The 14,591-nt window shown below is 39.2% G+C and overlaps 1 protein-coding gene across 7 annotated transcripts in view; it reads left to right on the top strand.

The window, feature by feature from the left end:
* Hsf (Heat shock factor) overlaps positions 1-11,476 on the top strand; it is a 39,887-nt gene extending 28,411 nt beyond the window's left edge. For 6 of the 7 annotated variants that reach the window (XM_071683375.1, XM_071683370.1, XM_071683372.1 and 3 more), the window contains 3 exons: positions 2,740-2,845; positions 8,670-8,730; positions 10,988-11,476. In XM_071683375.1, coding sequence (XP_071539476.1) covers positions 2,740-2,845; positions 8,670-8,730; positions 10,988-11,292 — 472 coding nt within the window. In that variant the 3' untranslated portion in view covers positions 11,293-11,476. The remainder of the gene's footprint in view (positions 1-2,739; positions 2,846-8,669; positions 8,731-10,987) is intronic. The other variant, XM_071683376.1, reaches the window with a different exon arrangement.
* The last annotated feature ends 3,115 nt before the right edge of the window (positions 11,477-14,591 follow it).

Genomic DNA, 14,591 nt, shown 5'->3' on the forward strand with positions numbered 1-14,591 from the left:
TAACACAGAGTTTTTAGACATGTATCATTACCATCAATTCAGTATTCATACATTAAGGGGTATCCTAAACACAGCCCCTTAAGTTATAAGTTAGTTTGCTGAAGTAGTCAGTGAAGAGTTCAAAAGATGTAGAGATGAAACAACCAGAGGACATGACATGACATTAAGCAAGAATCTTGTTAAAAGATATGTAAAGAAGCACTCTCATAATATAGGAGTGACTGATAAATGAAATATAATTGAGTAGGATTTGGTAAATGCAGACATGTAGGAGCTTAGAAGGTTGTGTAATAGTCGAGAATATCCAAAAGTTGGGGCCCCATCAGTATAAAACACCCCAAACATCATTATTGGAGTACAGTCTTGATGAAGAACGTCTAGCTCCAGAGGAATCCATCTTTTCCATGTTGCTGATTGTACTGTAGCCTTGCTCCCACTCATCTCTAGCTGTCATGTACAGTGCATCGAAAATGCAACCCCCCCTATGTGCAACTAGGCCCCATAGACCTTTACCTGGTTTTCTAAAGTTGCTTCACTTGCCTTGATGCACTCCATTGATACCGTATCAACGACTGCATACCACATTTTTCGAGTTCACTCTATCCCATGCCTGCCTTTCACCCTCTTGCATGTTCAGGCCCTGATCACTAAAAATCTTTTTTTACTCCATCCTTCCATCTTTGATTTGGTTTTTCCTTTCTTTTTGTCCCCTCCACTTCTGACATATTCTCTTTGTCATCCTCTCCTCACTCTTTCTTTCCATTTGTCCAAACTTTTTCAGCACACTCCTTTCTCAACCATAGTCATTTTATTGCCACACCTCTCTCTTACCCTGTTATTACTAATCAATCAAAGCACCTTATATATCATTTCCAGCACGTCCAGCCTCCTCCACACATCCTCATGTATATCACATTCCTCACATCCATACAACATTGCTGGGACTATTATGTCTTCAAACATATCCATTTTTCCCCTCTCACACGATGACCTGTCTTGGTATACATTCTTTAATGCTTCCAGAATAAGAATACTATTCATAATGTTAAATACATTGATTATTTTTTTTTTTTATTTTGCTTTGTCGCTGTCTCCCGCGTTTGCGAGGTAGCACAGGAAACAGACGAAAGAAATGGCCCAACCCACCCCCATACACATGTATATACATACACGTCCACACATGCAAATATACATATCTATACATCTCAATGTACACATATATATACACACACAGACATGTACATATATACACAGGTACATAATTCATACTGTCTGCCTTTATTTATTCCCATCGCCACCTCGCCACACATGGAATAACATCCCCCTCCCCCCTCATGTGTGCAAGTAGCGCCAGGAAAAGACAACAAAGGCCCCATTCGTTCACACTCAGTCTCTAGCTGTCATGTAATAATGCCCGAAACCACAGCTCCCATTCCACATCCAGGCCCCACAGAACTTTCCATGGTTTACCCCAGACGCTTCACATGCCCTGATTCAATCCATTGACAGCACGTCAACCCTGGTATACCACATCGATCCAATTCACTCTATTCCTTGCCCACCTTTCACCCTCCTGCATGTTCAGGCCCTGATCACTCAAAATCTTTGTCACTCCATCTTTCCACCTCCAATTTGGTCTCCCACTTCTCCTCGTTCCCTCCACCTCCGACATATATATCCTCTTGGTCAATCTTTCCTCACTCATTCTCTCCATGTGCCCAAACCATTTCAAAACACCCTCTTCTGCTCTCTCAACCAGGCTCTTTTTATTTCCACACATCTCTCTTACCCTTACATTACTTACTCGATCAAACCACCTCACACCACATATTGTCCTCAAACATCTCATTTCCAGCACATCCACCCTCCTGCGCACAACTCTGTCCATAGCCCACGCCTCGCAACCATACAACATTGTTGGAACCACTATTCCTTCAAACATACCCATTTTTGCTTTCCGAGATAATGTTCTCGACTTCCAAACATTCTTCAAGGCTCCCAGGATTTTCGCCCCCTTCCCCACCCTATGATTCACTTCTGCTTCCATATATTGATAATATTTAAAATATTAATATTAATGTGGATGGAGAGCTATGGTTTCAGTGCATTACACATGACAGCTAGGGAATGGATGTGACTGGATGTGGTCTGTCATCATATGTTCCTGGTGCTACTTTGCAAATGCAAGGAAAGGTGATCAAGTATAAAAAAGAAAAAGATAATGATAATGATGATAATAGAAAATGTTCATTATAATTCATGATGTAGCTAAGTGTGTGCATTTTGTTATTGGTCAGATATATGAAATTTTTGTGTTAGAAGTAGAACAGGTTATTCAAACTTTTGTGTCTCAAAAAGTTTTCAGATTACAAGCTTTTCTTTCCATCTATTTGTGATAATACTCTTTCTGTGTTAGATACCTAGACTTATTTGTTAAGTATACAGTTTTTCTCCAAACTGTGTGGTTAACTGGTAATTTACTGTAGTTATATATTACAAGTAGTATTCAGGTTATCATTTATGTCTCATTTAGTAATCATTTGTTGATTGTGATTGCTTGAAGAATGTTTTGTCAGTAATTTAGTTTTTCTTGCAAATTTATGAATAATTACATTAAGCCAAAAATACACCTCACTGTAATGCCACATTATTGTGTGCTTTTGTGTTAATAAACTATTCTTTTGATACATCTTGAATCCTTATTTGAAGAATAATGTATTCTCTTGTGGCCCTAACCAGGCAGGAGCTTCAGGCCCATATGGATGATGTGCAAAATAGCATTGATTCTCTGCAAGATCTACTTACATTGGGCAACTTTAATGTCGATCCATCCATGCTACTTTCGGTAAGAGTTTTTATATCTAATTGTTGTATTTGTTTAGAGTCTGCATTGCTGTATTTATTGGGGTGAATTAGTTGGAAATTGATTGTTTGAGGACAATATGTGGTGTCAGGAAGGTTGATCAAATGATAGATGATAATGTAACAGAGGTGTGGTGTTAAGAAGGGTATGGTTAAGAGAGCAGAAGAGGGTTTTCTAAAATGGTTAGGACATAAGGAGATCATGAGTGAGGAGAGGATATATATATATATATATATATATATATATATATATATTTTTTTTTTTTTTTTTTTTTTTTTTTTTTATACTTTGTCGCTGTCTCCCGCGTTTGCGAGGTAGCGCAAGGAAACAGACGAAAGAAATGGCCCAACCCCCCCCCCCCCATACACATGTACATACACACGTCCACACACGCAAATATACATACCTACACAGCTTTCCATGGTTTACCCCAGACGCTTCACATGCCTTGATTCAATCCACTGACAGCACGTCAACCCCTGTATACCACATGGCTCCAATTCACTCTATTCCTTGCCCTCCTTTCACCCTCCTGCATGTTCAGGCCCCGATCACACAAAATCTTTTTCACTCCATCTTTCCACCTCCAATTTGGTCTCCCTCTTCTCCTCGTTCCCTCCACCTCCGACACATATATCCTCTTGGTCAATCTTTCCTCACTCATTCTCTCCATGTGCCCAAACCATTTCAAAACACCCTCTTCTGCTCTCTCAACCACGCTCTTTTTATTTCCACACATCTCTCTTACCCTTACGTTACTTACTCGATCAAACCACCTCACACCACACATTGTCCTCAAACATCTCATTTCCAGCACATCCATCCTCCTGCGCACATCTCTATCCATAGCCCACGCCTCGCAACCATACAACATTGTTGGAACCACTATTCCTTCAAACATACCCATTTTTGCTTTCCGAGATAATGTTCTCGACTTCCACACATTTTTCAAGGCTCCCAAAATTTTCGCCCCCTCCCCCACCCTATGATCCACTTCCGCTTCCATGGTTCCATCCGCTGCCAGATCCACTCCCAGATATCTAAAACACTTCACTTCCTCCAGTTTTTCTCCATTCAAACTCACCTCCCAATTGACTTGACCCTCACCCCTACTGTACCTAATAACCTTGCTCTTATTCCCATTTACTCTTAACTTTCTTCTTCCACACACTTTACCAAACTCAGTCACCAGCTTCTGCAGTTTCTCACATGAATCAGCCACCAGTGCTGTATCATCAGCGAACAACAACTGACTCACTTCCCAAGCTCTCTCATCCCCAACAGACTTCATACTTGCCCCTCTTTCCAGGACTCTTGCATTTACCTCCCTAACAACCCCATCCATAAACAAATTAAACAACCATGGAGACATCACACACCCCTGCCGCAAACCTACATTCACTGAGAACCAATCACTTTCCTCTCTTCCTACACGTACACATGCCTTACATCCTCGATAAAAACTTTTCACTGCTTCTAACAACTTGCCTCCCACACCATATATTCTTAATACCTTCCACAGAGCATCTCTATCAACTCTATCATATGCCTTCTCCAGATCCATAAATGCTACATACAAATCCATTTGCTTTTCTAAGTATTTCTCACATACATTCTTCAAAGCAAACACCTGATCCACACATCCTCTACCACTTCTGAAACCGCACTGCTCTTCCCCAATCTGATGCTCTGTACATGCCTTCACCCTCTCAATCAATACCCTCCCATATAATTTACCAGGAATACTCAACAAACTTATACCTCTGTAATTTGAGCACTCACTCTTATCCCCTTTGCCTTTGTACAATGGCACTATGCACGCATTCCGCCAATCCTCAGGCACCTCACCATGAGTCATACATACATTAAATAACCTTACCAACCAGTCAACAATACAGTCACCCCCTTTTTTAATAAATTCCACTGCAATACCATCCAAACCTGCTGCCTTGCCGGCTTTCATCTTCCGCAAAGCTTTTACTACCTCTTCTCTGTTTACCAAATCATTTTCCCTAACCCTCTCACTTTGCACACCACCTCGACCAAAACACCCTATATCTGCCACTCTGTCATCAGACACATTCAACAAACCTTCAAAATACTCATTCCATCTCCTTCTCACATCACCGCTACTTGTTATCACCTCCCCATTTACGCCCTTCACTGAAGTTCCCATTTGCTCCCTTGTCTTACGCACCCTATTTACCTCCTTCCAGAACATCTTTTTATTCTCCCTAAAATTTACTGATAGTCTCTCACCCCAACTCTCATTTGCCCTTTTTTTCACCTCTTGCACCTTTCTCTTGACCTCCTGTCTCTTTCTTTTATACTTCTCCCACTCAATTGCATTTTTTCCCTGCAAAAATCGTCCAAATGCCTCTCTCTTCTCTTTCACTAATACTCTTACTTCTTCATCCCACCACTCACTACCCTTTCTAAACAGCCCACCTCCCACTCTTCTCATGCCACAAGCATCTTTTGCGCAATCCATCATATATATATATATATATATTTTTTTTTTTTTTTTTTTTTTTTTTTTGCCGCTGTCTCCCGCGTTTGCGAGGTAGCGCAAGGAAACAGACGAAAGAAATGGCCCAACCCACCCCCATACACATGCCTTGATTCAATCCACTGACAGCACGTCAACCCCGGTATACCACATCGATCCATTTCACTCTATTCTTTGCCCTCCTTTCACCCTCCTGCATGTTCAGGCCCCGATCACACAAAATCTTTTTCACTCCATCTTTCCACCTCCAATTTGGTCTCCCTCTTCTTTTCATTCCCTCCACCTCCGACACATATATCCTCTTGGTCAATCTTTCCTCACTCATTCTCTCCATGTGACCAAACCATTTCAAAACACCCTCTTCTGCTCTCTCAACCACGCTCTTTTTATTTCCACACATCTCTCTTACCCTTACGTTACTTACTCGATCAAACCACCTCACACCACACATTGTCCTCAAACATCTCATTTCCAGCACATCCATCCTCCTGCGCACAACTCTATCCATAGTCCACGCCTCGCAACCATACAACATTGTTGGAACCACTATTCCTTCAAACATACCCATTTTTGCTTTCCGAGATAATGTTCTCGACTTCCACACATTCTTCAAGGCTCCCAGAATTTTCGCCCCCTCCCCCACCCTATGATCCACTTCCGCTTCCATGGTTCCATCCGCTGCCAGATCCACTCCCAGATATCTAAAACACTTCACTTCCTCCAGTTTTTCTCCATTCAAACTCACCTCCCAATTGACCCTCAACCCTACTGTACCTAATAACCTTGCTCTTATTCACATTTACTCTTAACTTTCTTCTTTCACACACTTTATCAAACTCAGTCACCAGCTTCTGCAGTTTCTCACATGAATCAGCCATCAGCGCTGTATCATCAGCGAACAACAACTGACTCACTTCCCAAGCTCTCTCATCCCCAACAGACTTCAAACTTGCCCCTCTTTCCAAAACTCTTGCATTCACCTCCCTAACAACCCCATCCATAAACAAATTAAACAACCATGGAGACATCACACACCCCTGCCGCAAACCTACATTCACTGAGAACCAATCACTTTCCTCTCTTCCTACACGTACACATGCCTTACATCCTCGATAAAAACTTTTCACTGCTTCTAACAACTTGCCTCCCACACCATATATTCTTAATACCTTCCACAGAGCATCTCTATATATATATATATATTTTTTTTTTTTCCACTGTCTCCCGCGTTTGCGAGGTAGCGCAAGGAAACAGACGAAAGAAATGGCCCAACCCACCCCCATACACATGTATATACATACGTCCACACACGCAAATATACATACCTACACAGCTTTCCATGGTTTACCCCAGACGCTTCACATGCCTTGATTCAATCCACTGACAGCACGTCAACCCCGGTATACCACATCGCTCCAATTCACTCTATTCCTTGTATCTTATCCCTGGGGGTAGGGGAGAAAGAAAGAATACTTCCCACGTATTCCCTGCTTGTCGTAGAAGGCGACTCAAAGGGGAGGGAGCGGGGGGCTGGAAATCCTCCCCTCTTGTTTTTTTTTTTAATTTTCCAAAATAAGGAACAGAGAAGGGGGCCAGGTGAGGATATTCCCTCAGAGGCCCAGTCCTCTGTTCTTAACGCTACCTTGCTAATGCGGGAAATGGCGAATAGTTTGAAAGAAAAGAAATATATATATCTGAAGTTGTGGGGAGGAGGGGAATGGCGAATACCAAAATGAAGATGCAAGGATGGAGAGAAAAAGATTTTGAGTGTTTACAGCATGAACTTGCGTCTGTTCCTGGCACTACCCTGCTAATGCAGGAAAAATTGAAGAAGGATGAAAAAATGTAGGTGTTACTGAGCTCAGTAAGTTTTGATAAATCATGTACAGTGGCAACTCACTTGACACTCAATCCCCATCCTTGCATCTTTAAGCACATTAACTGAAACTTTTACAAAACTTTTACACATTGAGAAAAAATATTGAGTGAATACCTCAGGTATTTTTTTTTCCTTGTTATATATGTATGTTTGAGATATAAAAGTTTACATTTTTTGAGCAACCTGAAAAATGTGAAATTTAAGAGTTGAAAAGGAAAATGTAGTGAGATATTTAGGAGTTAAAGAAGCACCAATTGGTAGAGGTGAAGTTGATAGGAAAATTTGAAGAGCTGGGTTTCTCTTGATATGTTATAGACCATAAATGTGGGTGCCAAGAAAGAGAGAAGAGTAAGAGGTGATCTAATAACATCCATGAAGGCGTTAAACCAGTTTGATGATGGCAGCAGTGAATATTTCTTCAGAAGATGCAAAGATAGAACAGTGGAGGCCATAACTTGAAATGAAGGTAAACCCTTCTTAGAAAAGATGTAAAAAAGTACTTTTTTAGTGTACTAATACAGGAGTAATGGAAGATACTGTGTGGTGAAATTGTGAATACTGATGGGCATTTTTTTTGTAAAAAGTTGCTTAATCGTAGAGAAAGTGCAAGAGATGGGGCCCCACAAGTGTAGAACCCCCGCTTCAACAGTACAAACAGGTAAGTACAAGAGAGTAGGAAATTACACACACACACTGGTCGAGAGATGGGACCCCACAAGTGTAGAACTCACTCCCTCTACTGTAAAGAAGGTAATTGTAAAGAGATAATGGCACACTCTTGCACATGCTTGGTGTAGTGCTTGTGTCACTGACCATGAGATAGTATGTTCCAGCCCAAGGTTGAACCCACATGGGTATTGCAGTCAGTCTGCAGACTTTGCACCCAACCCAGATGTTCATCCTTCCCTCAGGGCTGGTCAGTAAATGGGTAATTAGCGTAGATTAGGGTGTTTGAGCTTACATACCTATATAGTAAAGACATGATGCATATGTACAAGGTTAACAGATCGGGCAAAACAAGTGTAGAGCTCCCTCCGTCTAACACAGGAATTGTAATCATCCACACAGTTATATCAGCTATTACGTTTTATTATTGCCTTCAATTCTTCCCTATTTACTAGAAGAAATCAAGAGCATATGGTCATATGGTTTATTCTCATAACTTTTATCCTTTATGATGAGGAAATTATTTCATCTTATCAATATCCTTCCTGATTATTTACCCAAAACATTAGATGAGTGGACTTTCAATGCATTTCTTTCACCCTTACAAAATGCATCCACTGTACACAAATAATATAATGGTTATTGCAACAGCATCCGTATATGAAGTACCCCTAACCTTCACTACTTCACTCTCTGTCTTCTCATAGTCTATCATTCTTGTATCTGTTACAGTTTTGAATTTTTTTTTTCAGATGTTTGGATCTGAAGAAAGCTACCTACCAGAACTGGACTCTGTGGCCACTGTTACTAGTGGTATGTAAACATGATTTTTTGCATAGTCTTTGCATTCATAGATATATGACCTCACTTGCATACATCTGAAGATATAGTAAAATCAGAGCCTGCATTCACAGCCAAGCCCCAAAGACCATTTCATAGTTTTCCATACCCTCTTCAAATACTTTGGTAGAGCCCATCATCTAAAGCATATGGCTTGCTGTGTGTCACAAAACTCAAGATTTCTCCCCAAGCTTTGTATCTCCAGGGTACATGATATTTCTGAACAGATGCTTTATTCAGATCAGACCCTATCAATGTAGATTTTGTTGAGGAAAGCTTTTTCAATTGATTTCTGCTCTTGGAGTTGTACCTTAATGAATCTCCATACCATCAGAATCAGTGAATTACTCTCAGTTTCAGTTTTTCCCAATTTTAGAAATAAGGATAGTTAAGCAGCATCTCTGTTTTTAGCATGGAATTATTAGAATCAGAAAGGTCTTTTCCCAGAGTTATTTAACTAGGAAAGGTTCTTCTCAACTAACTGGTTTTCTGGTGTTTAGGAATGCTGGTGGCTTTTAAGTGGGACAACTCCTTGGTGCCAGAGTTCCTTTCACTATGCCATTTACCCCAAGCTGTATTTTTTTCTCCCTTAGATTTGCAAGAAATCTCCTTCAGTCCTGAACTCTGGAATTTACATTTATAGTTTTCTTCCTCAAACCTTGTAGAAGCAAAGGTTTGGAATTCACTAACATATGACCTTTTACATATTTCCCTTTACTCATTTCAGCATTAGTTAATAGTAGCCAGTAGGAATATTAGGTAGGAGCCTCAATAGACACTGCGTTAGAGTTGCCCTCTACCCACCAAAGGCTAAGAAGCGTCACTTGAGTTCTTTAGTTATGGAGACTCTGTTGCCATGGCCACTCCCATGCAGGAGTTCCAGGTGGGAACAGGTGTCAGAGATATAGACATAGATAGATCAATTCACTATTGAATGGAATGAAAGGCATTTTCCCTCCTTCAACGATCTGATATTGATAAATTGACTTGTGCTTTCTCTTTATAGTTCTTTGGCTTTTATTACCATAACAAGGCTGGGACTGTTAATGCCTGTGAGAGTGCCCTTCAAGAAGCCATCTCTGGGTTTGAATTTTTTTTCAAACAGGTCATCTTTTCAAATTCCTTGGATAGAATGGAGAGAAAATACAGATTTTGAAAAGTTAAAAACTTTTCTCTCCATGGTGGTATCGTAAAAGCATTTTTCTTCAAGTTTTTTTTATTCTTCCAGCCGTCCCAACCTTTTCAAAAAGCTACTTCTCTTTTACCATCAATGACATCATTAAATGGTCACTTGTGATCTGTGACCTGATCTCCAAGTAACTGGTTGGGGAGATGGGTCGATTATCCTGGTTGCAGTGGTGGATTGGCCAAGGGTAAACTGTTAGATGAGGAAGTGGCTGCTGGTACATTTAGGTTGCTTGCAAAGGGTGAGTGAAGCCAGGTGCCTTCTTGTCAAGTACAAGGATTGGCCTGTATATTCCCAAAAATATATCTCATGCTCTTTAGACTCTACCTCGGAGAGAAAAGTTTTTTCAGTGTTCATAAACTACATGTTTATAGTCTGGTATTTGTATACTGTACTATATATATAGTCATTGCAGTCATAATGGAGGGTTTGGATTGAGTATATGAGAAATCAACTTAGGCTCAAAGCATACAGAAGTCCCTTGCCAACCACTAGTATTACATTCCTGGAAGACCCTGTGGTTGACAGAGCTGTTGTTGGGAAGGTGCAAGGCCTGTGGGAAGTAGAGGGGTTGGGGGAGTGCTTCTTGAGAGATATGCCGTAAGTTTATAGAAAGGTATTTTATTTCAGAAACAATATCCTTATTCAATAAAGCATGTACAAAACTCAGAAATAATATCCTTATTAGATGAATCAAGTACAAAACTAAAGTAAGATATGATGGCAGTATATCACCCCTGATACCATGCTTCTGCATTTCTACAAAGCAGCTAGCCAGCAACATGGCCAACGAGCTACTTTGGTGCTCGTTGTAGCAACACCACTTGGTCATGACAAACCTCCTTCCTCTCCCTAGCAATGGTGGTCTACTGGGTTGGGCTACAAGCAGCCCAGCGCATGGAAAAACTTTTGGTGGTTCGAAACTGTGAATACTTAAAACTTCATGCCATGCTTGGTAAAATGGTTTACATTATTCTAAGCATGTATACTCATACCTGTGGTAGGCAACGGACTTCTGTATTTCATTAGATTTTTTTTTTCAAGGTAATGAATTGTCGGTGTATAATCCAAGCCTGCTAGACCTAGCTGGAGATATGGAAGATGATGACCCTCTGCCCTTCCTGAGCAGTAGTATGGCCTCAACTTCCAGTGCAGCAACCTTGGTTCCTTCATCTTCTTCATCTCCTAGCACAGCACACTCAAACAGCTCTGTAGGACCTTCACCACCCAAACAGCTGAAACTTAGCATAAAAAGGGAGAAGGAAGATACTGATGATGTCTTGGAAACGCCAAAAATATTGTCACCTGTTCATAGTCCTTTATATCGGGGGAAAAGGCGTACTAATTAAGGACTTTGAAGAATTTTCTGTAAATTCAAGAGATGAAGCATATCCTTATTACTCATTGAAGCATGAAGCAACCAAGGACAGAATTAATGTGTATTATTGAAACCCTTTCCTCATGACAGTGATATTAAACAGTATATGTTTTGTATGCAAGTACCTCTAACCTAGTTACATACTGTGAATGTGTGTGTGTGTGTGTGCATATGTGTGAATATATATATATATATATATATATATATATATATATATATATATATATATATATATATATATATATATATATGAAGACAAAACCCACTCTGGAGAAATCAGAGAATAATTTTGTAGGCTTTATATTCCAGCAAATATCCTAGGACTTTCTTCATGGAAAGTGTCTTAGCTAAGATATAGCTGAAAAATAGAGCCCCAGAATTATTCTCTTATTTCTCCATTATGGGTATTATGTTCATTATTTAATGTGACAATATGTTTTATATATATATATATATATATATATATATATATATATATATATATATATATATATATATATATATATATATATTGACCAAAAAACCACAGGAGAAAGGAAAGCCAACTTGTGAGATCTTTTGTGTATTACATCTTCATAATACTGTAACAAAATTATTACAATTGCAATGTATTGAATGAGTGCACATAATTCAAAAGTTATGAAAATTCAGTACCCAAATAAGATGGGTGGGTCACATTTCCTGACTTATGAATTGTATGTGCCACATATACATATTTCACTTGAATAACTTTTACAGTGCTGTCTCAAGATGTGATATATGAAAGATTGTGCAAATTGTCTTTACTTGCTCCTGTGTTTTTGGCATATATATATATATATATATATATATATATATATATATATATATATATATATATATATATATATATATATATATTATGCAGAAAATTTTTTGTTTTGTAAAAGCAAGTTTAAATGCAAAAAGAAAAAAAAATTAGAATCACATCAATACTTATTTTTGTGATGACTACTTCATAAACAGGTTAATCATGGCTGTTACAAAATAAAACACAATGTAGAATAGATAACTGTGAAATGACATTGCAGATCACATGATAGTAAAAGGAAATTATATTGTGCTCACTTAAATATTTACAGTTTATGGGAATCTAACATATTTTATTCATTCTTTACTGTGCTGAATCTTTAATGATTAATATATGCTTTTGCACAAAGAATCAGTCTCATTATATAGGAGTGTGCATAAAACACATCAAAATTAAGCTAACAAGACTTGTACTCCCATGATTCATATGAAAGGAAAAGTATTTCCAGGAAACATGGTTGACCATTATGCTTTTAGACTTTTGCTAACAGGGTTACAGCTAGTGGTGACTTTTTTCACCATTGGTCATCATGGAAGGGTGAAACTTTTGAAATTCAAGATTAACTAGCTCTGGGGCCTTTCTGATACATTTTGGTGTTTATCTTGATTTGTTCCTGCTTTCTTTTGAGTAAGAAATGTCCTAAGAAAGTTGCTACATGTTGACAAATGTGAGTGTTGAAACAAATTTTGCCCAGATTTGGAAAATTGTAGGAGTCATCATATTGGATAGAAGTGATTCTACATGAAATACAAAGGCACAAGGTGACCTACAGTGTTCAGGTAACTAAGGTTGATCTTAGTTGAAGGTGTGGACACATGTATCAGGTGATTGTAAAAAGATGATCAGGTTATTATGTTTGAGCAAGGAGTGACTTAACCCATGTAAAAGAAAATCCAGATTTTGCTTGAAACAATTTGATATCTGTTTTCTTTCCCAGAGCACACCGTGCATTAAAGTCAAAGTTCTATGCCATCATATTCATTCCATTAAAAAAATTTGTTCTGCTTCAGTTATGGCATTTACTCCTGGCCATTAAATTGAAGTAGGGCCTCAAGATCTAGATACCATAAATTTTACTCTCTCCTGCTGAAACTGTTTGAGTATTTTTCATAAAGCCTCTTTTTTTATGTCATTGACAGGCAGTTTTCTCCCTAGTGCAACTTATGTATATGGAACATGCTCTGTGATTTTCATGTGACCATCAGTCAGAGCCATAAAGAAATTTCACATTATCTTTTCATAAATCACATCATTTAGCATTATATACATACTGCCTGCCCAAGGAGTCCTCTCTTTCTTTATGAAATCCTTGCAGCTCTTAGCCGTATGTTTATTTATCATATGTGGGGAGAATGCGAGGCACCGGATCAGTAAATATTTAGTCTTCACTGTAGTTAATGCATAGTGGTTATGGGGAATCCTAAGATGTGTTGATGTTTGTAGTTATGTTGGGAAGTTGATATCCAGAGCATTGAAGGGAAAGTGTGACTTGTGCTTGTTGATATCCAGAGCATTGAAGGGAAAGTATGACTTGTGCTTATCGGTGAAGTGACATGTCTAATGGATGCATGTATGAGGTGAAGGTGTTTAAAGAAAAGACTGTGAATTGGAAGGATGGTTGTTTGTTGATTGTTGGGTCACTTCAATATCAATGTATTTGGTCAGTAGTGCATTTGCAGGGGATGGGGTATGGTATGGGGTGGGGGACTTTGAATACTGGTTGCTGAAGTATGAAGCAGGGTTATGCTTTATATTTCTGCTTAGGGATTAGTGGTTAGTTATGGAGTGTTTTGGATTGGAGATGTTTAGTCATTTTGCAAAGTCCTGAATGACAAACAAATTGAAGTGGGATATTATTGAAATGATCTTTGTTTGTTTGTGTAAGCACTGAGTATTTGTGGTTGCTAACCAGCCAGTAATTGTTCTGAATGCTCTTTTCTTATGTTTGGTTTACAGCTTTGCTATGTTAGCTTATGAGAGGATGAAGACCAAGCAGGTGAGGCATAGTTTACAGTGGAGCGGATGAGTTGCTTGTAAAGGCTATATTGTCCCTGGGGATAGGGGAGAAATTATACTGCCCATGTATTCCCTGTGTTGTAGAAGGTGATTAAATGGGGTGGGAACGGAGTGGCTGGAAACCCTACAGTATTTTTTCCAAAAGAAGGAACAGAGAAGGGGGCCACCTCGCTAATGCGGGAAATGGCGAATAGTTTAAAAAGAAAGATTTTTTTTTTCTTTTTTTTTTCAAAAAAAGGAACAGAGAAGGAGGCCAGGTGAGGATATTCCCTCAAAGGCCCAGTCCTCTGTTCTTAACGCTACCTCGCTAACACGGGAGACAGTGACAAAGCCCCCCCTCTCTGTTCCTTCTTTTGGAAAATTGAAAAAAAAAAGGGGGGGGGAGGATTTCCAGCCCCACGCTCCCTCCCCTTTTAGTCGCCTTC

This window comes from Panulirus ornatus, chromosome 36, assembly GCF_036320965.1.
Source record: "Panulirus ornatus isolate Po-2019 chromosome 36, ASM3632096v1, whole genome shotgun sequence".
In the NCBI taxonomy this organism is placed as follows: Eukaryota; Metazoa; Arthropoda; class Malacostraca; order Decapoda; family Palinuridae; genus Panulirus; species Panulirus ornatus.